Source organism: Salvelinus namaycush, chromosome 24, assembly GCF_016432855.1.
Source record: "Salvelinus namaycush isolate Seneca chromosome 24, SaNama_1.0, whole genome shotgun sequence".
In the NCBI taxonomy this organism is placed as follows: Eukaryota; Metazoa; Chordata; class Actinopteri; order Salmoniformes; family Salmonidae; genus Salvelinus; species Salvelinus namaycush.
The window spans coordinates 11,894,429-11,920,452 of NC_052330.1; the positions used below are offsets into that span (position 1 = coordinate 11,894,429).

At 41.1% G+C, this 26,024-nt stretch overlaps 1 protein-coding gene across 1 annotated transcript in view; it reads left to right on the forward strand.

Annotated features, from left to right (window-relative positions):
* Positions 1-26,024, forward strand: part of LOC120019708 (mannosyl-oligosaccharide 1,2-alpha-mannosidase IA-like) — a 161,787-nt gene that overhangs the window by 52,686 nt on the left and 83,077 nt on the right. The window contains exon 3 of the mRNA XM_038963110.1: positions 16,985-17,100. Coding sequence (XP_038819038.1) covers positions 16,985-17,100 — 116 coding nt within the window. The remainder of the gene's footprint in view (positions 1-16,984; positions 17,101-26,024) is intronic.

Below are 26,024 nucleotides of genomic sequence, written 5' to 3' on the forward strand. Positions count from 1 at the left end.
CATATTTTATCCTTTCCCATATACTGTCATATGTAGAGTTAATGATGAGGACGATAATGACGATGATGAGTTGGATTCACAAGATAAAGCTTTTCTCCAAATGCTCAAAGCACATCACATTTCTTTGCATCGCTAGAGATAAACACTCGTCAGTGTTGTTCTTTCAGATGTCTGGTCTCTGTTGGAAGCAGACCGACAGACTCAGGGCCCTGTGGTGTGAGCCGGAGTACCCCTCGCACCTCCGGTGTGTGGGCCGGAGTACCCCTCGCACCTCCGGTGTGTGGGCCGGAGTACCCCTCGCACCTCCGGTGTGTGGGCCGGAGTACCCCTCGCACCTCCGGTGTGTGGGCCGGAGTACCCCTCGCACCTCTGTGGTACTCTGTATCACATCCACCAGCTCCTCATTCCCACTGTCCCAGGGACGGAGAAGAATCTCTCAGAAGCCTTGGCTTCTCTCTGATGCACACGTGGCTGCCATCACAAAGGAAGTGAGAAGTAGTGATGGGGGAAAACATCGATACAGTTACATATCGGAATATTATTTTTGATGAGGTATCGTTTTGACTATACATCATCAGCAATATTTTTTTTTGCGCTTTTTTGCTGTACCTGCACCAAAATGCCACTATTTTTCCTTATTCTCCATCTTCTTTTTAAATAGTGAGCCAATTTGTTGTCAGGACTTTTATTTCCATGACTGATCAAAACGTGTTTTTTCATGGCTCTGTCGTGTCCCTCTGCAGCAGACATATATAGTGAGTAATATGTGTGGAACATCAAATCACAGTATCGAATCAGAATACATATAGAATCGCAATACATACATTCGGCACCAAAGTATCGTGATAATATCGTATCGTGAGGTCACTGGCAATTCCCAGCCCTAGTGAAAAGGCACTCTGAGTCAGTGACTGTAAAGAGAAGCCTCTTACTGCAGCACATTGCTGTGTGAATTATGGATAAGGCCACTCTTGTATTGCCCACCGTAGCCTTGTGTGTATCTATAGTTTCTCACACTTCTCTCTGAAGGCCCACTTCAACACAATTGCAGAATGTGACATGGTGTAAAATGGAAAATGATACAAGAGATTGACAACACAAGGCGTTGCTTTCACTGGTGGCAATGTGAGGCCTTGTATGCACATTGACCTGGAAATGTTTTGCAGGCGTAAGCCAGCTTGCATCTGACTAAAATAAACACACTTGACTGGGCCACTACAGTGACATTGCCAATTACATTTTCATGCCAAATGGGTTTGAAGGTTGACTTGCTTATTGAATGTTGTTCTCTGCTCATGGCAGCTAGCCCTCCAAGCTGAAATGGGCTACCATTTGTCACATTGGCCTAGCTCTGCCCACGGAGAGGGGCTCCATATTACACATAGGCCATCTTCAAACACAATTGTATCACTTCAGGCTACTTTTTTTAACCAAAGTCTTTTGAAAGATAACATTCATCAGTCCAACCCAGTGCTAAGCAGTAAAGTTTCATCCAAGCTGAACCTGACCTGCGGCTATCAGGCAGGCAAAGACCTGGCTCCAAGACTACCACCCTTTTCATTTGTCTTTTCTGGTATCAACTTTTCAAACTTTAAGGTTGACCCTTTTCTTTCTATTAATCAATCAAATCTTGAACATCCTCTCCCAGTCTTTTCAGTTAATTTGCTTCAGTATTGCCAGGTTCGTCACCTCATAGAAAGAGGTTGCTCTAATGCAGGGGTATCCGTCCTTTTTTCTAGTGTTCAAATAGGCATGTTCTTCTCTCCCTTGCAACTCTTCCCCGGGTCCTTGGTGTACAAGAGAAGTGCACTGTTTTCTGTCAATATACCTGGTAAAATAATGGTTAATAAACAACTAAGGGGGCCATATAAAATCTGAGATTTTTCAAAAATTCTGTTTTATATTTTCCCAAATTATGCTTTCTCAATTCTATTTTTCCTGGTTCTAGGATTTCTTTGATTTTCACTCTCAAAATTACAAATGTTCATAGAGAAACAACGAAATGTGATGTTCTGAGTCCTTGTTATGTAGGTCTGGAAGAAAACTAAATAAATCGCCTTTAGTTGTGCATCTAGCGAGTGAGGAATTTGCCATCTAATATGCCGGTATAGAGATGGTTCTGTACTGGTGCTGGTCATTTCATGACAAAGAGTGCAAATAATAGATTTAAACGATATACTTTCTCATGATATACTTCTGTCAGGTAAGCCTGCTTTACTGTTAACATTTAATTGAGAAGGTTTCGGGGAATGTATTTGTCAACTCACAAGACGGTTATCACATCAACTGGCTACACACCACACAGACAGACGGGGGCATTATTGCTGGAAATTAATTGGCAGATATTGTGTTCGATTTGGCTTTTTAAGCTAATAGTGACTAACCAGGAGTGCAATGTCTTGATACTTGTGAGATTTGTTTATGACAATTTACAGTGGAGTACAGTACTTGAAAATTGCATGTACTTTCAGAATTGTTTGGCTACTCATAGGTGGGCTGCTGGCTACTGTTAGCTCGCTATTGACCTGTTGGAGAGCCCTACTCTAATGTATTCCTTTTGTTGTGACATCTTTACTCGGGATTAACAGAATGATACCAATGAGACAGCCTATAGGGAGGAGGTCAGTGACCTGGCAGCGTGGTGCCAGGTCAACAACCTCTCCCTCAACGTCAGCAAGACAACGGAGCTGGTCGTGGACTACAGGAAACGAAGGGCGAGCACGCACCCGTCCACATCGACAGGGCTCTAGTGGGGTGGGTCGAGAGCTTCAAGTTCCTCGGTGTCCACCAGTGGTTTGCGGGTCAGCTGTTTGTTCACCCACCCACAATTGCTAATAACCCATCCGCAACCGGCCGACTATATGTGAAAATGAGGCCCTCTCCCGACCCTAACCTGCTAATATAGAGCATGGGCTGTAGGCTACAGTCAGCGATGACAGTGATTTCTTTTTTGACAGGGGGTGCAGTATTTTTTGGGGGGGTTGTGTACATTTATAGAATGGGTATCTAGAGGAAAATGCGGGAGGGTCGTGCTTTTTAAATTTCAGTTAAAGGGAGGGTTTAGTATTTGTTCAATCTAGTCCAGGGGTGGGTCTTGTAATTTTTAACTGATGAAAGTTAAATATTTCTCTGTGTTTTAGAATTAGTTGCTTATTAGGCTATATCTCGATGTGTGCCCGATGCCACCCCTCATCTTTGATTCGCTGCTGGGCGCACAATGTCAAGTATAGGCTATTTAGTGTGGTCAGAAACAATTGATTCATAGGCTATAGGCTACAGAAGCGCATGCTCAGGAGACGCACAGAGCAAAGTCATTTTTCGAATACAATTTACTTCCTTTCTGAGTCTCTTGCGCTGCTGGGGATGGTGTAAATTAAAAGTAATCTGCATTACAAACGACAATGGATATTTCAACCCTGAGTCCTGGCCTGCTCTGCTTTTGCTGATCAAAACTTTTTTGTTGTTGTGTTACCTGACCAATGCTGTGCTGTGTAGGCTTACAGAGGCAGTTCAGGACGAGAGTCAATGAATTCTTCCCCCAATTTCTTTTGATAAGGCCTATTCCCCCAAATTCTATATCTTGCGTGCCGACTAGCCCATGTTCAGTTTGAGAAGGAGAGTTTGCTATTACTATAATTGTTTTTATTAAAATCAATGTTTCTTACCCATGATGTATTTATCGGAGTTATTGACCTCACAATATGTATGTACTGCATTCTATTCTACTGTATCTTAGTCTATGCCGCTGTGAGATTGCTTGTCCATATATTTATATATTCTTAACTCCATTCCTTAGATTTGTGTGTATTGGGTATATGTTGTGAAATTGTTAGATATTACTTGTTCGATATTGCTGCGCTGTTGGAACTAGAAGCACAAGCATTTTGCTACACCCGCAATAACATCTGCTAAACACGTATGTGAGCAATAAAATTAGATTTGATTTGTTTCGAGTAACTTACATTGTGGTGCTGAAACTTTAAACAGCAGCCACAGCCGAATCAATTGGAAAACGACAGCTCATGGGGCTGAAAGTAGACAGATTTGAGTAGGCATAATTCATTTCAACCATCTTCATTTTAATTAGACTTTACTAACAACAAGAGGGCTTTGCGTTGAAGCCTATTTCTTCCTATTTAAGAAATAAGATGTATGCCTACCTGTTTAACAGACAAAATTAGGCTATAGGCTGCTATATCCTTAGATTTGTCTGCCAATTCCTCCACCATGCACTCTTTAAATATCCTACCTCCATGTCAGTGAAGGGCTGTTGAGTTAAAACCAAGACTCAAATTGAGGGGGTATGCTATAGGCCTACCTTTTTATAATAAATAAACACATTAAACACAGGCATACCCATTGATAGCTTAAGACTTTGAAGAAAATAAAACTGATCCGATTATATAAAGGGATCTATAACAGCGCATTGGTCTGCCAAGTTTTGTGCTAGAAACCAGCTGGGAAAGACGTCGATGCGTACGGGATGTTATTGTTTACTTTCTACGATATTCAGAGGCTGAGAAGTAATCTTGCTTGGGAAGTAATCTAATTCTGTCACTATCAATTGATTAAGCTATTCACTTTCTGTACAGTAGAAGATGTTTAAACCAGACAGCTTTTAGGGAAACACTTAAGACCTTCTCGTTGGGTTAAGCCACGGGAGAGAATAGTAGCCAGCTTACATTTTTCTGCATTGGTAGGCCTATTCTGTCTGGGGTGGTAATGTAGGCCTAACTTTTGAAAGTACCATGCTCAGATTCCTAATGACGTCTCAGATAAAAAATATTTGCAATAGGGCTAACCCCAATTATTAGACTGGTCGATAGGCTGTTGGTCGACCAAGTTTAACATTTTTTTTTTTAGCAGTAACACATATGTATTTTTATGGCGCAGCAGACACCTGTCTTATTCACATCCATTGCGGAGGCCACGGAATGGCACAGTTCGAGAAGGGGAGTGTGGCTGCACAATGCAGGTCTCCCTCCAGAATGCGCTTTCTCCCTCCAATTTGTGCACATTCATTGTTTCATAACTTCTTTGTGTGAATTGTTTGCATTTGATTGTTAGTGTCTATCAATTCCCCATTACATATCAGCAGTAGTACATTTACCGGTAATTCCAAAAATGTCTAATCTACAATGTTTGTTTGATTACGGTAATGTGTATTAATGCATTCAACATATTATTATTCCTGCATTTTACCGTTCTTATTGTCGGAGTGGACACGTTATTTGCAGAGCGCACAATCTATGCTACATTTGTGGGGAAACAAATGTTGATTTATTTCATTCCATTTACGAGTTTTGTCAATTTAGTAATTGTCTTTTGTTTGGAGCGCATGAGTAAGGACGCGCACCTGATTACGCATAGAAGTAGGCCTATAGGCTACCTAGCCTGATTATACATAGAAGTAGGCCTATAGGCTACCTAGCCTGATTATACATAGAAGTAGGCCTATAGGCTACCTAGCCTGATTATACATAGAAGTAGGCCTATAGGCTACCTAGCCTGATTATACATAGAAGTAGGCCTATAGGCTACCTAGCCTGATTATACATAGAAGTAGGCCTATAGGCTACCTAGCCTGATTATACATAGAAGTAGGCCTATAGGCTACCTAGCCTGATTATACATAGAAGTAGGCCTATAGGCTACCTAGCCTGATTATACATAGAAGTAGGCCTATAGGCTACCTAGCCTGATTATACATAGAAGTAGGCCTATAGGCTACCTAGCCTGATTATACATAGAAGTAGGCCTATAGGCTACCTAGCCTGATTATACATAGAAGTAGGCCTATAGGCTACCTAGCCTGATTATACATAGAAGTAGGCCTATAGGCTACCTAGCCTGATTATACATAGAAGTAGGCCTATAGGCTACCTAGCCTGATTATACATAGAAGTAGGCCTATAGGCTACCTAGCCTGATTATACATAGAAGTAGGCCTATAGGCTACCTAGCCTGATTATACATAGAAGTAGGCCTATAGGCTACCTAGCCTGATTATACATAGAAGTAGGCCTATAGGCTACCTAGCCTGATTATACATAGAAGTAGGCCTATAGGCTACCTAGCCTGATTATGCATAGAAGTAGGCCTATAGGCTACCTAGCCTGATTACGCATAGAAGTAGGCCTATAGGCTACCTAGCCTGATTACGCATAGAAGTAGGCCTATAGGCTACCTAGCCTGATTACGCATAGCAGTAGGCCTATAGGCTACCTAGCCTGATTACGCATAGAAGTAGGCCTATAGGCTACCTAGCCTGATTACGCATAGAAGTAGGCCTATAGGCTACCTAGCCTGATTACGCATAGAAGTAGGCCTATAGGCTACCTAGCCTGATTACGCATAGAAGTAGGCCTATAGGCTACCTAGCCTGATTATACATAGAAGTAGGCCTATAGGCTACCTAGCCTGATTATACATAGAAGTAGGCCTATAGGCTACCTAGCCTGCGTGAAAATGTAGGCATATAAATGTACCAATTTGGGGAGCTGATAGTATTTCTGATGGCTTAATGCACCACCACTAATGACTTGTGGAGCTTCTCAAAGTAATGTTTTCTTCACCTCAAATAGCAAGCAAATAGCAAGTCTGTTTTTACAATATTTCCTCAGTGTATTTAAAATCTTTCCAACTCTCTCCCTTTCAATAACCACTCAGTTTGAAAGGAAAAAATGGCATGCTCCGATCCAGTGGAAACATAATAAAATAGGCATACCTGATTACTTCGTATCCCTTGCCCAAATAGTCTACAGCTGTGACTGTCCGGAGCTCACTGGCACAGGAAACTCTGAGGGCCCAGAATATTTTATACAATGTTGCAAGGAGCCCTGACCCAAGTTTATAGTTGATACAATGTTTCAAGATTGTTGCAGACAGGCCATGCGTTGCCAATGTGGTTTATAGGATATTTGTTTTTATTTGTTGAGATTATAGGCTATGTTTACATAGATGGCAATAGAAGTTACTTTTTAAGTTTGTATCATTTTCATTTAGATTTGGATAGAATTTTGATTAACCACATAACAATGATTTTGAGATACGAAGACGTTATTAGAAATGAAATTGTTCCACAAAAATGTGCATATGAAAACTATAACTGGCACGCAGATCTATAGAAATGGTAAGATAAATTGGCATTCCACATGAGAAAGTTTGCTGACTCCTCATGTGGCCTATTAGCGGCAACTTCAGGAGAGTAGCGGCAGACTCTAGGAACGCTAGTAGGAGAAGGATGGTTGGGACAGGTTAAGTTTATCTCTTGCTCCCTCTTGGCTCATTTGTGTCTGATTTCATCAAACAGTGATCTTAAAGCATCAAATAAGCTCAATGCATATATAGTTCATTTTATTAGTTCATTTTATTAAAACGCATATAGGGTTTGTTTATATTAAGGTTGAATGACGGGAACCCGGTTACTGAGATTTACTGTGATTTACCGCCTAAAACCACTCCCGTCAATTATAATACATTATTTATATGAACAGCATGGTGTGAAATTGAACTGTTAAATTATATGCAAAGTCTAAATCTGCCTTCTATATGGCCTCTGCATGATGAATCAGCAACGCTCAGGGTGGGGACAGACATCTCAGTATGGCGCGCAGTTCACAATGCATGTAGACCCATTATCTCATCATGGTAACTTGTTTTGTTGTGACAGGTATCACTCGAATATCTTTGCTTTAAATCAGTGCTCTCTCTCTCGCAGTCTTTCTCTCTCTCCATCAACTCCGTTAAAGTAGCATCCAAAATAGATAAGCCTGTTCTATATTGATATATAGCCCTATATATAGATGTCCTAGCCTACCTCTTTCAGGTAATACATTAAATGCAGTATTAGCCTTATTTATGCATTATGAATAATAAGCTTCTAACGTATAGCCTCTGTCTCTTCCGCAATACGCACACACCTGTGCTCCGCTGGCCTCTCCTTAAAAAAATGCTCCTTAGCTCTTGGAGTCCCATGCAGGAAAAGCTAGACTAGAATAGCTTGCTGAACATAATTTTAATTAGCATTTCTTATACAAATAGACTATTCAAAGAGGGATGCAAGTTCTTGTTTGCTGAATGTTAAATACAGCAGCCAATAGAACTCACGGGTAGTTTGAAAGAAGAGTGAATGCGCGATGGCGGTAGGTTATAGTAGTTATTTATTCAGACCCATAACCATTCAATCTTCGTGAAGAGAAGTCAAAGCCTTGTGCATTTGATTCTAGTTCTATATTATTCAAGATGTCATTAGAATGATGAAGATAAGGACAACGACACGTATTTCATTTAACTGCTGAAAGCGAGGAAGGAATGAAGCAACAATAGAGAGAGAGAAAGAGGAGGTAGGCTAATAACATTAGGGGAAATATTATGAAAGGTGTATATAAATACGTCAGCCTTCTAATTATACAAATATATTTCAAAATTAAAATCTAATTTGCTAGCCTATACTTGTAATGTTGTCGGCTGCATGTGCTTCAAGCAGAAGAGAACATGCGATTCTGGTGATCATGGTTTGAACGATGTGCATAATTCTAGTCCATAAAGTATATACAATATTCAGTACAGTAATACAGTTCACACTCCAAAAGATTAGCCTACTAGAGCTAGTTTAATTTATTTACCCAAGCTAGCTACATCTATGGGCTTTTATGTTTTTCTGTCGTGCGTAATATGCAGTAGCCTATATCAAATATGTATTGGATAAGGGCACAATCATTTGGGCTTTTTTGGTATTGGGCTCATTAAATGTCTAATGTATGGCTCACCAGGCTCAAGTAGCACCAGGCTTGAGTTTTCCATCAAAGCTCTAATCAAATCCAGACCGGTCTATTTATGTACTTTATAATGCTTTTGAATGACACTTCCGGTTTTGGTGGGAAATACCGGGTTACCCGGGAGAAAAGTGATTTATTCTCCAGATGGAACATTTGTAAAATAACGGGAAAATATTCAACCCTAGTCTATATATATGAAAAAATACACGACCAATCGATGGGTCGAAATAACAGACGACTTTCGGTCTACCAAGATTTTTTGTTGTTGTCTGGACAGCCCTAATTTGCAAACAAGACACACTGATTTGGCTTTTGAGATATAAGATGAACAAATAGGCCTACCTCTGTCCATTCTTAGCCTGTAATTTCTGTAATTTGTGTGGAATTAAAAAAGATTCTACTAATATGTCAAATGTAGCTTAAACCCTACTTTACATCATCTAAGGTTTTTGTGTTGTGCACGCCATCGGTTGAAACTCAACATGCTCTTGAATACAGGGTGGGTGTCATTTTGGCTGATAAATGTAAAAAAATATATATATTTTTTAATTGAAATGTTCAAATGATACCACAAAAATGGTTGTAGATCCACACTTCAGAGACTATTGACTTGAATGGGAATATCTATTTTAAATTATACTGTCAATCTTCCATAGGAAAATGATCAACTCATAGAAATATAGATAATAGAATAAACATGACCATTTAAGTTGACATTGGTCGTCATTGTGATAGCAATTAGAAGTAAAAATGTCCAATTTCAATGATGTACCAGCTAAATTTCAGTGGTCTGAATGGATAGGTCCATTCTATGAATTCTGTTTCCATGATTGAAATGACCCACCCTCTATTCAAGAGCATGTTGTCTCTCGATGTCGAGCACAGTACAGTACAGTACAAAAACCACAGTGGATGTGAAATACGGTCTAAGTTGCGAATATGAAAAAACCCTGGAGTTTAAACGGCTTTATATAATTTACATTAAAGGTTAAAAAATTACGTAAAAAATAAATAATCATAGTTTGACAACACTGTTTGTAAGCTTTTAAATAATATCAAACTCAACTGTTTATCTTTTCCAGTGATGAAGTCATGGATGTTTCATTGTATGGTGTAATTAGGGAGTTTTTCCTAGCCACCGTGCTTCTACACCTGCATTGTTTGGGGTTTTAGGCTGGGTTTCTGTACAGTACTTTGAGATATCAGCTGATCTAAGAAGGACTATATAAATACATTTGATTTGATTTTGATTTGATTTGTAATTGGGATGGTGTGCGCATTAGGTGTTCCATCTCCATATTTGGAATGGATGGTGTAATTTAGCCTGAGCCTCCCCTGGGCTAACCCTGCAGTGTGTGTGTGGTCCCCTCAGTCACTGGGCTGATGTAGCTAGATGATGCTGGAACTGGGAGGGGTATACAAGGGTTGCAGCAGAGAGGGAATCCATCACCCACTGTGGTGGGATCTGCGGATCTGCATGGCCCTGCATCAGACCCTCTTGTCACAACCAGGCCTTCGTTAGACCACTGGAGCACTATGTCTCCTTCCACACTGATTTATGACCTGCTCTGTCCTCACTTGGGCTTCCAGCCCCTCAGGCCCCTGATACCCAGTCTCAGTTTACCCACACACACACCCTCCCTCTGATTTCTTACTATTCCATCTTCCCGGCTCCCATGCCTGAAGAAACCAAACAAGCTAATATTTTTGAGATGCAAATCTGCTATGTCTTACTTATTTATTTATTTTTCTGATTGGATTTTGGACACAGTGCATTGACCCCTACCCTTTTCCAAGTTTTGTAACGTTACAGCTATATTCTAAAATTGATTAAATCTAAAAAAAAATCTCATCAATCTACACACAATACCCCATAATGACAAAGAGAAAACAGGTGTTTAGAAATGACTCGAAATTGAGCTCAGGTGCATCCTGTTTTCATTGATCATCCTTGAGATGGCTCTAAAACTTGGAATCCATCTGTGGTAAAATCAATTGATTGGGCATGATTTGGAAAGGCACACACCCGTCTATATAAGGTCCTACAGTTGACAGTGCATGTCAGCGCAAAAACCAAGCCATGAGGTCGAAGGAATTGTCCGTAGAGCACCACGACAGGATTGTGTCAAGGCACAGATCTGGGGAAGGATACCAAAACATTTCTGCAGCATTGAAGGTCCCCAAGAACACAGTGGCCTCCATAATTATTAAATGGAAGAAGTTTGGAACCACCAAGACTCCTAGATCTAGCCACTGTGAGGGAGTTTACCAAGAACCCGATGGTCACTCTGACAGAGCTCCAGAGTTCCTCTGTGGAGATGGGAGAACCTTCCAGAAGGACAACCATCTCCACAACACTCCACCAATCAGGCCTTTATGCTAGAGTGGCCAGACGGAAGCCACTCCGCAGTAAAAGGCACATGACAGCCCGCTTGGAGTTTGCCAAAAGGCACCTAAACGACTCTGACCATGAGAAACAAGATTCTCTGGTTTGATTAAACTTGGCACCATCCCTAAGGTGAAGCATGGTGGTGGCAGCATCATGCTGTGGGGATTATTTTCAGCGGCGGGGACTGGGAGACTAGTCAGGATTGAGGGAAAGATGAACAGAGCAAAGTACAGACAGATCCTTGATGAAAACCTGCTCCAGAGTGCTCAGGACCTCAGACTGGGTCGACGGTTCACCTTCCAACAGGACAACGACCCTAAGCACACAGCCCAGACAATGCAGGAGTGGCTTCGGGACAAGTCTCCGAATGTCCTTGAGTGGTCCAGCCAGAGCCTGGACTTGAACCCGATTTGAACATCTCTGGAGAGACCTGCAAATAACTGTTCAGCGATGCTGCCCAGAGCTTGAGAGGATCTTATAAGCTTATAGCGTCATACCCAAAAAGACTTGAGGCTGTAATCGCAGCCAAAGGAGCTTCAACGAAGTACTGAGTAAAGGGTCTGAATACTTATGTAAATGTAATATTTCTGTTTATTTTTAATGAATTAGCAAAACATTCTAAAAACCTGTTTGTTTTGTCATTATGGGGTATTTGGTTTTAGATTGAGGGGTAAAACAATGTATTCCTTTCTAAATTAATGCTGTAATGTTAAAGTCAAGGGGTCTGGATATTTTCCAATTGCACTGTAGTAGTGCCGATTTCAAGTTTTCATAACAATCAGAAATCTGTATTTTTGGGCGTCGATTTGACAATATATATATATATTTTTTTACACCTTTATTTCATTTTTATTTAACTAGGCAAGTCAGTTAAGAACACATTCTTATTTTCAATGACGGCCTAGGAACGTTCTGCCTCAGAAAGACAGATTTTTAACCTTGTCAGCTCGGGGGATCCAGTCTTGCAACCTTACAGTTAACTAGTCCAATGCTCTAACACTGATTACATTGCACTCCACGAGGAGCCTGCCTGTGCCGCGAATGCAGTAAGCTAAGGTAAATTGCAAGCTAGCATTTAACTTATCTTATAAAAAACAATCAATCAATGACTGTCATTGCTCCAATGTGTACTTAACCATAAACATCAATGCCTTTCTTAAAATCAATACACAAGTATATATTTTTAAACCTGCATATTTAGCTAAAAGAAATCCAGGTTAGCAGGTAATATTAACCAGGTGAAATTGTCATTTCTCTTGCGTTCATTGCACGCAGAGTCAGGGTATATGCAACAGTTTGGGCCGCCTGGCTCTTTGCGAACTAATTTGCCAGAATTTTACGTAATTATGACATAACATTGAAGGTTGTGCAATATAACAGGAATATTTAGACTCATGGATGCCACCCGTTAGATAAAATACGGAACGGAATAAACGTTTTGTTTTCGAGGTGATAGTTTCCGGATTAGTCAAAGGTATATGGTTTAGAGAGAAATAGTCGACACGTTATAATTCCTGTAATAACTTGCGGCTGAACTTGAAAGGGGTTCCTTCGTTATTTTACCGTTCATGTCTTCCATAGAGAATGTCTTGATCTACTTCAAATAAGGTCTGTGTTTCGTGCAGGCTTAAACCGCCTCGACGTTTTGATACCCGTGTAAATCTCACTAGGATAAGGTAACGTTTGTCAACATATTTTCATAAATCCACTCTACAAAAAATATGATCTTCGCTTATATTTAGCCAATATTGATCAGAGTTACCTTGTCCTATGGATATCTACACAGTTATAAAATTGGCAAGGTGGCGTAAGCCTACACGAAACACAGACCTTATTTTAAGTGAATCTAAAAATTATCCTATGGAATAAATTAAGGAACCGTTTTTCAGATTTTGCTAGAAGGTGTCATGGGAATTATGACTCGCACTTTGGTCGTCAATTCTTACCATGCCCATTATTAAAATAGGATTTCCTGCATATAGAAATGACAGTTTTTGTTTTCAACATTCATCACAGGTAACTTAAACTCTATTTTTATTCAAACAGTTGAGTATTTGTCTCCTAAGCAGACTCTTCAGTATCATTGTCACTTCAGAGCTGTGTGTATTTATGTATTATATTAAGTTAAAATAAAAGTGTTCATTGTTCATTCAGTATTGTTGCAATTGTCATTATTACAAAAATGTGTGTGTGTATGATAAATGTTTATATATATATATATATATATATATATATATATATATATATATATATATATATATATATTTAAATAAATCGGCCGATTTAATCGGTATCGGCTTTTTTTGTCCTCCAATAATCGGTATCGGCGTTGAAAAATCATAATCGGTCGACCTCTACACTGTAGTACTGTTTTGATATTGAACAATGTTGCCTTTGGTTGGGATGGGTCACTTTCACCCAAATGGTATAATTCCACCTTTTGATCTAGATTTCTCTATAACTTCCTTTGAATGGTTTATGTTTGTATTGTGGGTACCTGAAAGACAAAGGAGATTAACCCAAATATAAAGTTAGACTATATAACTGCTCTAAAGCTCACTACATGATTATCTAATCTAAAAACTCTAACATATGTAGGCCTACCTTAGCTGTCACAACAAACTTCCAATGGTTTACTCTCCAACTTCCTGTTTCTGTATTAAGGAAACCACCATGTCCTCCCCAAGATGAATAACCAAATGTGTCACATAGCTGCAGAGCAGGTTTGACTAGACATTTGGGCTAGTTGCCACAGGCATATTTACATAATAAACCAAGTTGCCCCAGGTTCTGATGTTTTCTAAAATAGGCCTCAATGAAGTGGTGACGACGTCCGCCCTCAGAACAATGAACGATGTCACTGTGTGTATGGGTTTGATATTCGGAGCCCACTTTTACGTGAAGGTTGTTTTTGTCCAAACAATGCATCGTCTGACAACGCCTCAAAGGCTCTCAGCCCCATGAGATTCAATTTTCCACCATTTGTGCCATTCCCTGCTAATGATGTGAGAACTCTATTAGCAAGTGTCATCAGTCAATTAAATGCTCAAGAGTCTGCTCCAAAGAGGAGCTCCTTTCCTAAAGTATGAGATATGAAGAGAGCGAGAGAGAGCAGGTGATAAATGAAAGCTCTTAGACACGAGAGCTGCCGTCCCTTGAATGTTGCTCACACATCCATCACCAGGCTCTTATGTACTGGGGAAATGTATTTAGCCTGTTCATGGGCCGGCCGTTGGACTTAAAGGGATACTTCGGGATTTTGGCAATGGTGCCCTTTGTCTACTTCCCCAGAGTCAGATGAACTCGTGGATACCATTTGTCTCTGTGTCCAGTATGAAGGAAGTTAGAGGTAGTTTTGTGAGCCAATGCTAACTAGCGTTAGCACAATGAGTGGAAGACTATAGGTACTGCTAGCATGCTAGTAGTTACTTCCAGTCATTGCGCTGACATAAAACATGGTGTCCATGAGTTCATCTGACTCTGAGGATGTAGATAAAGGGCAACATTGCCAAAATCTCAAAGTATCCCTTAACATTTTTCTGAGGAAATCAATTAAAGTGATGTCCTCCTTAAGTCAATTCAGGATTTCTAAATGGATACTTGGGAAAGTGTTCTTCCATCAAACGTTTTAAAATTACCAACTGGGATTCACTATAAGAACTGATATCCAGGTCATCCTTATTTTTTTCAAAAGCCTTCACATGTTTTTCATTTACTCAAATCTATCTTCTTACATTCAAAATTGACGAAGATCTCAAGAGCCCTTTATTATAAGAATAAAGGCTGCTTCATGACATGTCATAGAAATTCATTTTAATTGGAAGCTTAGAGTGAGAAGACTGTTTGATAGATCAGAGAAATCTGGCTTTGATATTCTGTGTTCTGCTTCTTAGAATTCAAGTCACTCCATGGCTTGCTGTACATTTGAGGTACATGCACACACAAACGCACACGCACGTGAAAACATTCGCAAAAACACAACACCTTTTCACACATCATGCTCTGGCTTGTCCCAGTAATGGGATGAGGATGCCCCCCTCTCCACTTCTCCTTGCCACTGTATTTTATAATGGGGGAAGCAGGCCGGCACTCTAGCCACAGAGCAGGAAGGAAGCCTGCCGGGCTGGCAGACAATGGGTGGCAGGCACGAAATGTCATTCCCTCATCTCTCTCACAGAGTCCAAATGGAGTGAGGGATTAATGAAAAACAGGAAAGGGAAAAGGAGGCCAGGTGACAAAAGGATGGCCAGTGGAAACATGTTTAGTCAAGCCTGCAATGACCCTTGCTACTCTTCTTTTTTGTGGCCCACATTAACATTCGTTGACAGACAGACGCAGGCAGGCCTACAGCACCCATTGTTAAGTTTCGGGGGCGTTCAATCTACATTAAAGCTTTTAGCTGTAATCCTACCCTTTTTAAGGAAATAAAAACACCTTCAGTTACCACAACATTATATATTTTTTTCATTTGAAGAAAGCTATATAGGTGTAAGTGAATGGGAAAGTGCTTTAGTCGTGTTATTGAGTTTATTTTCAATAATGCTGCGGACTAAAAGCTTTGCTGAGTGTTTGTCTCTTTGACTGCCTGCCTGGCTGGTGCCTTTCCTCTTTGACTGCCTGCCTGGCTGGTGCCTTTCCTTTCATCCTCTCCTCCTTTTGAATGTGTGACGTAAAGGAGGAGAAATATCGGCCCTGCAAGCGAGTGTGGAGAGTTGGCAGGGGCTGGGTTCTCCTAAGCACTTGGTAAACCGAGCAAGTCGAATCTTCACTGGAGAATAAATTGCGTCTTGGCTACATTTCTTTATAGCTCAGTAATTTCATTAATCTTGTTGCTCTTATCTTAATGAAGCGGAAGAGGGTGTTTTTAGTTGCACAGGACCAGACTTATGGACACGGTACTCTGTCAACGGGGTATGTCATCTTTTTATTTTTTGTATTTTACCCCCTTTTTCTCCCCAATTTCGTGATATCCAATTGCGATCTCATTACGATCTTGTCTCAACTCCCCAACGGGCTCTGGTGAGGTAAAGGTCGAATCATGCGCTTCTTAACACCCGCCCGCTTAACCCAGAAGCCAGCTGCACCAATGCGTCGGAGGAAACCCCGTACAACTGGTGACACAAGTCAGCGTGCATGCGCCCAGCCCGCCACAAGGAGTCACTAGAGCGCAATGGGACAAGGACATCCCGGCCGGGCCAAACCCTCTCCTAACCCGGACGACGCTGGGCCAATTATGCGCCGCCTCATAGGTCTCCCCATGGGTCTCCCGGTCGCGACCGGCTGCGACATAGCTTGGGATCAAACCCGGGTCTGTAGTGACACCTCTAGCACTGCAATGCAGTGCCTTAGACCGCTGCGCCACTCAGGAGGCTCGGTATAATGTCATCCGATAGGTAAGGTCTGGTGGCCAAGAGCCTTCCGAAAGCATCAGCCCACCGTGAAAAGACTCTAATATGCTCACTCCTCTGTTCCGACTTTCTCTGCCACATCCTCCTCAACCAGGTAAAAACCTGACAATATAGCCAAAGGTGCTCTGTCATATTTGTATTTGTTCATATGCATGACGTCTCGCACTGAGATAAATGGAGGTTGCCTGAAGCAATATTCCACCGCAGCAGGAGATATGCCCTGCTCTTTGAATAAAACAGCACACTTACGGTTAGAACTCCCAGCTGCCCTGGAGATTTTAACCTCCTCTGGTCTTAATGGTAGAAACCTGACTCTGACTGTGCTGTTTTTCTACCAATACAATATGTTGCTATGAGAGGAAAATAGGATACGGGTCCTCAAGGCTTTGTTTTGTTTGCCTTCCCAGGGAGCATAAAGGGAGCCACCATCGTGGATGCCCTGGACACCCTATATGTCATGGAGATGTATGAGGACTTTGAGATGGCCACAGAGTGGGTGGAGAAGAACCTGGACTTCAACGTGGTGAGTAGAACCAAATAACATAGAACCCCCTTGTCTGCTAGCTAGTAGAACCATAGAACACCTTTGACTGCTACCTAGTCAGCCACTGACAAGCTCAAGGACAGGAGATCTAGAATCTGATTGGTTAGGCAAGCCCCACTGTAATCAGTAGGGAAAGAATACAGAGCCACCCAAGGCATTTTAATGCAGGAAAGCTGAACTCCGTCTTACATCATTTCTACCAACAACGCTGCTGTTTTGTTTATGCTTGTGTGTATCAAAGTGCATCCAGCCAACTTGAAGAAACTGTGGGAAGCATTGGATTCAACATGGGCCAGCATCCCTGTGGAATGCTTTCGACACCTTGAGTGCATGCCCCGACAAGTCAATATTAGGAAGGTGTTCTAAATGTTTTGTACACTCAGTGTATGTTTTGATTTCTAAGACATTCTAAGGTTTGTATCATTCACAACTAAATGTGTCAAATAATTCTTAAATCTAGCGTATAGGACCTGTTTCAAGTGGTAATTTTACACTCAACATAGCCACTTCAAATGCGCACTCGCTCCGGAATGGGAAAAATATCCTTTATTTTATTCAGCTATGGTCAATTATATTATTCTTACAATAAAAACATATAAAATAATTGCACGGGACTTATAAAAATATCTTGTCTGCTAAATGAACTAGACTCCTATTCTGTTCTTCTGACAGAATTCATCTTTAGACCTGACCAAAATAATGGATTTATTGTGATGTATATTAAATTGATTTATTCGACTTGTTTTAATGTAGATGTTCCAAAAGCGTGCATCAGCGGCTTGTATGCGTGGAGGCCTGGAGATGCTAAACATATTTATGTTAATTAACGGTCAATTACTGTGAGACTGGCAGTCATTTGCATGACAATAACCGGCTGACAAAATTTCATGCCGCCACAGCCCTACCTACCCACGCACTCGCACATACTTACAACCCAAAATACACATATAGTCTCTCTCTCTCTCTCTCTCACTCTCTCACTCACACCATAAGCCCACACACACACCATAAGCCCACACACAATCACACGCACACACATGTATACTGACGCCACACACAATCACACACACGCACTTTCACACTCACCACATATGCTGCTGCCACTGTCTATTATCTATCCTGTTGCCAAGTACCTTTACCCCTGCCTATATATATACAGTACATAGCAACCTTAATTACCTCGTACCCCTGCACATCGACTCGGTACTGATACTCCCTGTACGTAGCCATGTTAATTTTTATTCGTTATTCACTGTGTATTTATGCCTCTATTTTTTATTTTTCTTATCTTTAACTCTGCATTGTTGGAAAAGGACCCATAAGTAAGCATTTCATTGTTAGTCTACACCTGTTGTTTACAAAGGAAGTGACGCATAACATTTGGTTTGATTTGACTCCAGGTAATTGGACCCTGATGAAGTGCTCTGTTTAATAACACTAGAACACTAGAAGAGCCAAGTTAGAGCTTTTTGACTAAATATGAATAAAACATTGAAATATCTGTGCCATGTTTAAAGTCATGCCCTCTGTCCTTGACTTTTCTTAAATATGTCTATTTAACATACGTATGTTCGAATTTCAAATCCTCCTACAGAGTCGCAGGTAAGACATTTTGATTTCTATATAGTATCACACAGATTGAGGTTTCCAAAACACCTACCATTGCCAAATAACTTTTTTCAAGAATACCCACTTTCATAAGTTCCACACTTGAGCATGAGGCAACAGCCTAAAATAAACTCATAAAAATGATTTTATATATATATATGAGAGATTTTTTTTTTCCTATTCTAATGTTACCCAATACCTTCATTAACACAACCAAAATATACTTTTTCTGATAGCATATGAAATGTATTCATTGGAATGTTGGATTTAAAATGACTCATTTTGGCTTGAAGGGATGGGTCCCTCAAGGCCTTTCTAGTGTTAGACAGAACAGGTAGAGTACTCACCTGGAAGGAACCACCGTGTCTGTCTGTGGAAGTGGACTGAATGAAGTCATCTTAATTCCACTGTTCGGGGTAGGGAAAGGAGCACTTAACTCTTGTATTTTTTCCTAATCAGTCAATATGGACCCGACTCATCAGTTTGAAGGTAATGTGCTTTAGGAGTGAGGACTTTGTGTGTCTGTCAGATAGAACACATTGCCTTCCTCAAGCCTTTCACTCTCACTGATAAAAGGATATTCATTAAGACAGTTTTTCCCTCCAGACTATGCATAGGAAACAAATTACTCCCAAACACTGAGACGGAAGAGATGTATAAAACAGTTTGAAAAGGCTTTGTCTCAGACATTGCCACACGATATACAAAACCTTAGCAATCTAACGTGATGTGTATATCTAGGAAATTGTGATATTGGCAATGGTGCTCAATAATGCACAAATACACAGTGGAATAACCCTACAAACCAACCCCCCAGTCTATTGGACTGCAATAATTAGTATTTGCATTGTGGTCCACACCTGCACCACTCTCAAATGCTTTGAACCACTCTGTTTTTTTGCATCTATTCTTAGCTCAGCATGTTTCTCCCCATTGGTCATGCCTCAATAATTTGTGATTTCTCTGCAAGTTTTTATTTTCTTTCTTAAGCGTTGTTTTCAAGTCATGGTTCCTTTTACAGCTTTAAAAGGAATGTCCCACTTGAGAGAATGTCAAACTGCAGTTTGTGCAATTTTTGTATGTGAACTACTGAACCATTACTTAGCCCTGTAATGCAGTTTCTATGATCAATTGAATGCCAGAGGTGAGGAAGGTTATAGCTAAAAGAAATGTGATGGCTCATCAAGGGAAAATTGTCTAACCTTTCCTCTTTTCACTGTTGTTAACCCTAGTTGCTGTGTGAAATGAACTACCATGGATTAAGGAAGGGGTGGTGATGGAGCTGAAGAATTTAGCTGAGGTAGTTGGAGTGGAAACAGTGAAAAAAAAACACCTTCAGTCTTTTTACTTTGATGTTTCCTCTGCCTTCTTAGACCCTGCCCATGTTATGGAACCAGATTCATTATTTATTCCCCTGGGAGAACCAACTCGTTAAGAAGCACTAAATTCTTGTCCACCCTTATTTTTTTTCCAAATGCGGGAGAGAGCGAAAAAAAAACATTAGTGATGAGACGCATTCATGAAGAGTATTAACAAACTTTTAATTGAAAGGCATTGACTTCGCTGCCCTCGAGCAATTCCAACAATAAAGGAGCTCACAAAAGCCCTGGTGGATTGGGCATTAATATTCACTTTGTCTTCTGAATACAGAATATTTATTTCAAAGATAAATACAACCCCATCTTCCATCTCCTTCTCTTCCAACATTGTCTTAACATGGATGGAGCGGTCTGTGGTTTTCCATTTGGCCCCAACCTCTGTCATGTTCCTCCATCCCGCCTCACTGTCATAATAGTGAGGGGCCACGACAGGAATACTGAGAGACAGGAGCATACCACTGCATTTCCTGATGCCTCTGTTCAATACAGATCCACTGGTACAGGGGAGACGTCTCGGAGTCTGTTTTAATGTTCAGGTTTCAAGACAAGGCAGTGGGGATACCGGAATTACGCTTGTGTTAAATATCGAGCCAATTGATTGACCCAGACTACTTGCATTACCCCCCCCCCCCACACACACACACCAGCTCCTGCCTGCCTGTGTGTCTGTCTACCTGATCATGACAGGTAGACAGACACATAGGGTCAGAACAAAAACAGGTCTGGTCAAAGCAAACAGCATGGACTATAATGGCCAGGGACGATTTCTCTTTTGTTTCCCCCTCAGTTCTGCTAGGAAGAGGTGTAGAGCGAGAGAAAGCAAGCAAGCGCCCATCTTTATTGGCCTCTGCCTTGTGCCCAGCTGCAATCTTTCATCTGGTGAGCTGTGTGTTGTGGGCTGCTGTGAATGGCAAGGCCAGTACATGAACAAAGGCAATGGCTGTATGTATTATGGAAGGGCCCCGGCTCCACCGTCAATCCGCAGGCAGGAGCTGTGTAATGGACTGCACAGCCTTGCTGGACATCAGCCTGCAAGATAACCTTTCAGAGGCTGGAACAAAGATACATTTTCTAGCCAGAGGTTTGAGGGAGGCCCCCCCCCCACGCCTTTTTGTACAAACACACACGCACACCTACACACACTCGCACACTAAAGCACGTCATCAGAGGATGAATTTCTAAGGGTCCTCTGACAGCTGATCCACAGACATGGCAGCATGTTATTGTGTAGCAGTGTAGGCCAGGCTTAGAAAGAGCATTCGTGCATCATCTCCAGGAGTCAGTTGTCACTGCTGCTCTTTATGTCTACACAAGGGCTTCCTTGAGATGATTTTACTGTCAGGGAGTATTATTGTTGTTGTCATTCACTAACATTGCTCTCAACGTTGTGATGGGATGGAGCTCAGCTAACTGTAGCCTCCGCTCTAGAACCTCTACACAACGTTCTGCAATTCCATTTCTCAATCCCATCTCAAAGTCATTTCCCCTGTAGTCTGATTATTCTGTTGAAATGGAGCTCATTCATTCAACACGTACAGGGAGTATAATTTAATATGAGTTGGCCTATGAAATCATGCGATTTAGGTTGAAGATGTCCCTTGATTTGACCTGACTAGAGGTTTCAGTAGGTCAGGAGGCTGAGGGCTGTGGTTCGGTCTGACACCATGAGCCCCAGCTGGATGGGCCTTGCCTTATTTTAGCGTCCTATTAATAGCAACGCACATGCCCCGCCCACCTGAGGATCTGTCTTTTTCAGCCATTGAGGGGTGCAAAAGCCACTTAAATCTTGCTGGATTGATTGCTTTCATTTTACTCCTGCGACTCTTTCATAATCTTGCTTTTTGCCTGTCTTCCCCCCCCCGCTAACGTTACGACCGCGGAAATGTTTGTAATGACCTGTCAAACACACCCCGGTAATGGCTGAAATGGTCTCAATGGAATACATTGTCTTGCTGTTATTTAATCAGGGAAAAGCCATCGAGACATGGGTCTCATTTACAATGGTGCCCTGAGGACAACAATACAACAAATTGATCTCATTAAAGTCATTCAACATTAAAGTCCTAAACTGCCATAGAGGCACCAGTTAGTCAAGATATAGGGAGTTTTGAAGACTATTCCAAAAATGGGGGGGCACTAAAATTGAAGGCAGATTTACCTAGATCGGTACATACTAGTGGAACTTCGAAAGTTAACCATTTCTGTGAAATGGTTTCTGTGGTTTGGTGTTTTTTATTTTAACAGTGAAGTGAGGTAAGTCGGAAGCTTGTGTAGTAAAGCTTTGTAAACAAAATGGCTTTAATCAGGATCAGCCAACATTTTGATACAGGATGCAATGATGCATATTAAAACTGTCACCTGTGATAAAGCAAAGGGCACTATTGTAGGTTTAGGAGTGGTGGCTGCTGAATTCCCATAAATGGTGTCACCAAAGTCACAAACTAGCAGGGAAGTTGACTATACAATCTGCTTCCTGCTGTTTAGGGAAAGATCTGATCTAGTTCTATAAAATAAGCCTCCTTTAAATCTCAGCTTCTTAACTAGCTCATCCGTATGTTTTGTAAGTCACATTTTTGTCAATCCAAAAGCCAAGATATTTATAGGCGGAAACCTGCTCGATGAAAGAGCTGTCCAATGCAGAAATGTGTATAACCATCTGAAATACTTCTACGAGAATTATAAAACAGCATCATTTAGTTTTTCCCCCATTTTTAACTACCATTTTTTTAAATAATCATGGACTTTCTGCAAGGCGACAAAATCAGATTGCAGCTCCAATATAGCCTGGTCAGTCGTATGGGCAATGGCGTACATAAGTGTCATCAGCATACATCAGCATAACCTGAATGTTACAGGTTTATGCAGATAGACCAATATTGTTTATATAAAGAGGAAAGGTCCCAAATTCAACCCATGTGGGAGACCTTTAGTAATATCGAGGTGACTTGACACCATCAGAAAGCACACATTGTTTCCTGTCTGACAGATGGTTCCTAAACCAGTTGCAAGACGCCTGGTCAAGGCTCATTTCTGACAACCTTTGAATGAGTAGGGAGTGGTTGAGGGAGACTAGTCAGGATCAAGGGAAAGATCAACGGAGCAAAGTACAGAAAGATCCTTGATGAAAACCTGCTCCAGAGCAAGGTTCACCTTTCAACAGAACAACGACCCTCAGCCCACAGCCAAGACAACGCAGGAGTGGCTTCGGGGACAAGTCTCTGAATGTCCTTGAGCGGCCCAAACAGAGCCCGGACTTGAACCCGATCGAACATCTCTGGAGAGACCTGAAAATAGCTGTGCAGCGATGCTCCCCATCCAACCTGACAGAGCTTGAGGGGATCTGCAGAGAAGAGCTATCCAAATACAGGTGTGCCAAGCTTGTAGAGTCACACCAAGAACACTTGAGGCTGTAATCGCTGCCAAAGGTGCTTCAACAAAGTACTGAGTAAAGGGTCTGAATACTTATGTAAATGTGATATTTCAGTTTTTTTTTTATCTGAACCTGCCATTATGGGGTATTGTGTGTAGATTGATGAGGAAAATAAACAATTTAATAAATTTTAGAATAAGGCTGTAACGTAACAACATGTAGAAAAAGTCAAGGGGTCTGAATACTTTCTGAATGCACTGTATGTACGGCAGGACCAAATCGGAGAGATGGGTAGAAGAAAGTCCATGTAATGCTTTGCAGGTTAGCAATAAAACCTTGAAATCAGCAGAGAGGCTGAGTAATATAATACAATTGTGTTTGTTTTAGTCAAGATTCTAACAGCCGTATTTAGCGCTTTTATTATTTCTTATTGTTGTTGCGTTGTCGAGAAGGAACCTGCAAGTAAGTATTTCGTTGGACGATGTATAAAATGTGTATCTCGTACTTACAACTTGAAAGACTTTGCATTTTTACTAAAACAGCAGCAGGAGGACTTCATATATTAGGGAATTCGGCAATGACTCACCCCACGATACCATGTGAGAGACTGCTCTGTGTTTGATGTAAATATTAATGTAAATTCAAATTGTGCAACCTGTAACATCTGGTCTGAATACATTGAGGCTGTCGTCAGTTTAAGTTATTTCGGCGCTCTAGATTTGACCCCTTTTACGGAATTCGCACCATTAATGTCTACAATACAGATGTTCTTCAGGTTTTTTTGTACCTCATTAGTATCCACAAAACGTATTTGCTCTCATGCCACTTTATTTTCTAACCCTGGCAGTAAGTGCAATTGAACACTGAGTGCAGTGCAGAAGACGCTCAATGAAATCCTCTTGACGCTTTGGCCTCACTGAAGTTCTTGACTGAAGGACAGAACAGCCCTCTGATGTCTTGATGTGGGTGAGAGACAGGGCCTCGTGATAGTGGCTGTCCTCAGAACAGAAGTAATCCTCTCTGAGAGGAAAGCACCTACGCTACAGTACCTAGCTAGTAGCTACAGCAGTGTCCTCAGGATACCTCAAGAGTTCAACCCCTCCTCAACAGTTAATAAGGTGTGCCAAGTCCTTCTGTCCACAGTCAGGCAAAAATCAGTACATTCTCATGAATACAAAATGCCTTCCCCATTTGAACAACTGCCATCTGTCATAATTTGAAGTCATTAACACACCATTGATAATGCTAGCAGAAATATTACGAATTTGGATTTCACAGTCTGCAGGTTTGCAGGACTAAATACATTTATTTTAATTATAAGTTAGTCTGACGGCCCGGCGTTAAATTATCTTGTTTGCCTGCCTGCCGCACGTTCTCTACTATTAAATAATAGAACTGTATCTCTCCGGACCAGATTAGTTTACTCATGTAGTAATTGTGAGTCATAGTACAGAGAAGCCTTCGTATTGAGAACGTCTATGAAAAAAATACATAAATGTTTATTCCCTCATCTGCTGTTTGTCCCAAACAAATAGTCTACAAGAAACAAAAGCCAAAGTTAAACATTTCCCTCTCAAATATAAAATAATTGCTTATATCTGGAAATGAGGACAACAAAAAAAGTCTTAGCTACTGATATTTACTTGTTATTTGGTATAATTACCAAGCGTTGTCACTGAAACCATAATGAGGTTATTTATAGCCCACCACCACCACCATTACCAGGAACAAGTGTTTCTCATTAAGTTAAATCCCATGCAACAATGGACAATGCCCCCCCCCCCCCCGCACAGTTTTTAAAATGTGGTCCACTCAAAGTACAGGCAATAACAAACTTTTCCTCTCACTAAAACCTCAAGGAATATGCACATAGTAATATTAGATTAACATAAATATTTTAAGACCACTCTACATGATCTACCATTTTGATCTATCATATAAAGCAAAGGGCTCGAGGTTAGGATGAGGTTATCAAAACCATTTATCAGTACTAAAAGTACTGTAGGCCTCTAGGACTTTATTCTGGATGAATGGGCTCCACATGCTTCTTTTCAGAGTAATGAAAATCTACATGAAGAATGGATATGGGTAATAAGTCTGGCTATAATAATGGAGAAAACAAAGCCTGGGGCCCTTCGGAGGGAAATGGGCTGAGTGCAGATCTGTGTTTTGGCCTGATGGGATTGTCAGGAAGGCATCTCATCACCACTTCTTATTGGTTCATGTTTGTTGGTGGCGACTCATGCTTCCCAGCTTGACCTTAAGATGAAATGACACTTAAATTGCAGGGTGGCTATTTTCTCAATTATAGATACCTTTTTCCAGAGTCGGTTAGCCTCGGCGCTGTGCGAGCTCGGCGGGAGTCCATTCTCTGACAGCCCCTCCTCTCTCTGTTTTCTGTCTTTACCATGGGAATACATTAGTGGATCACATTCATTTCAATAGAAATGGTCAAATGTTTGTTGTAGTATTAAGTGGTCTACTCAGATATCTTCTCTGAGTTATGGAGGCGTGGCCTAAGGGTTTTGATACCTCAGTGTGTCTTC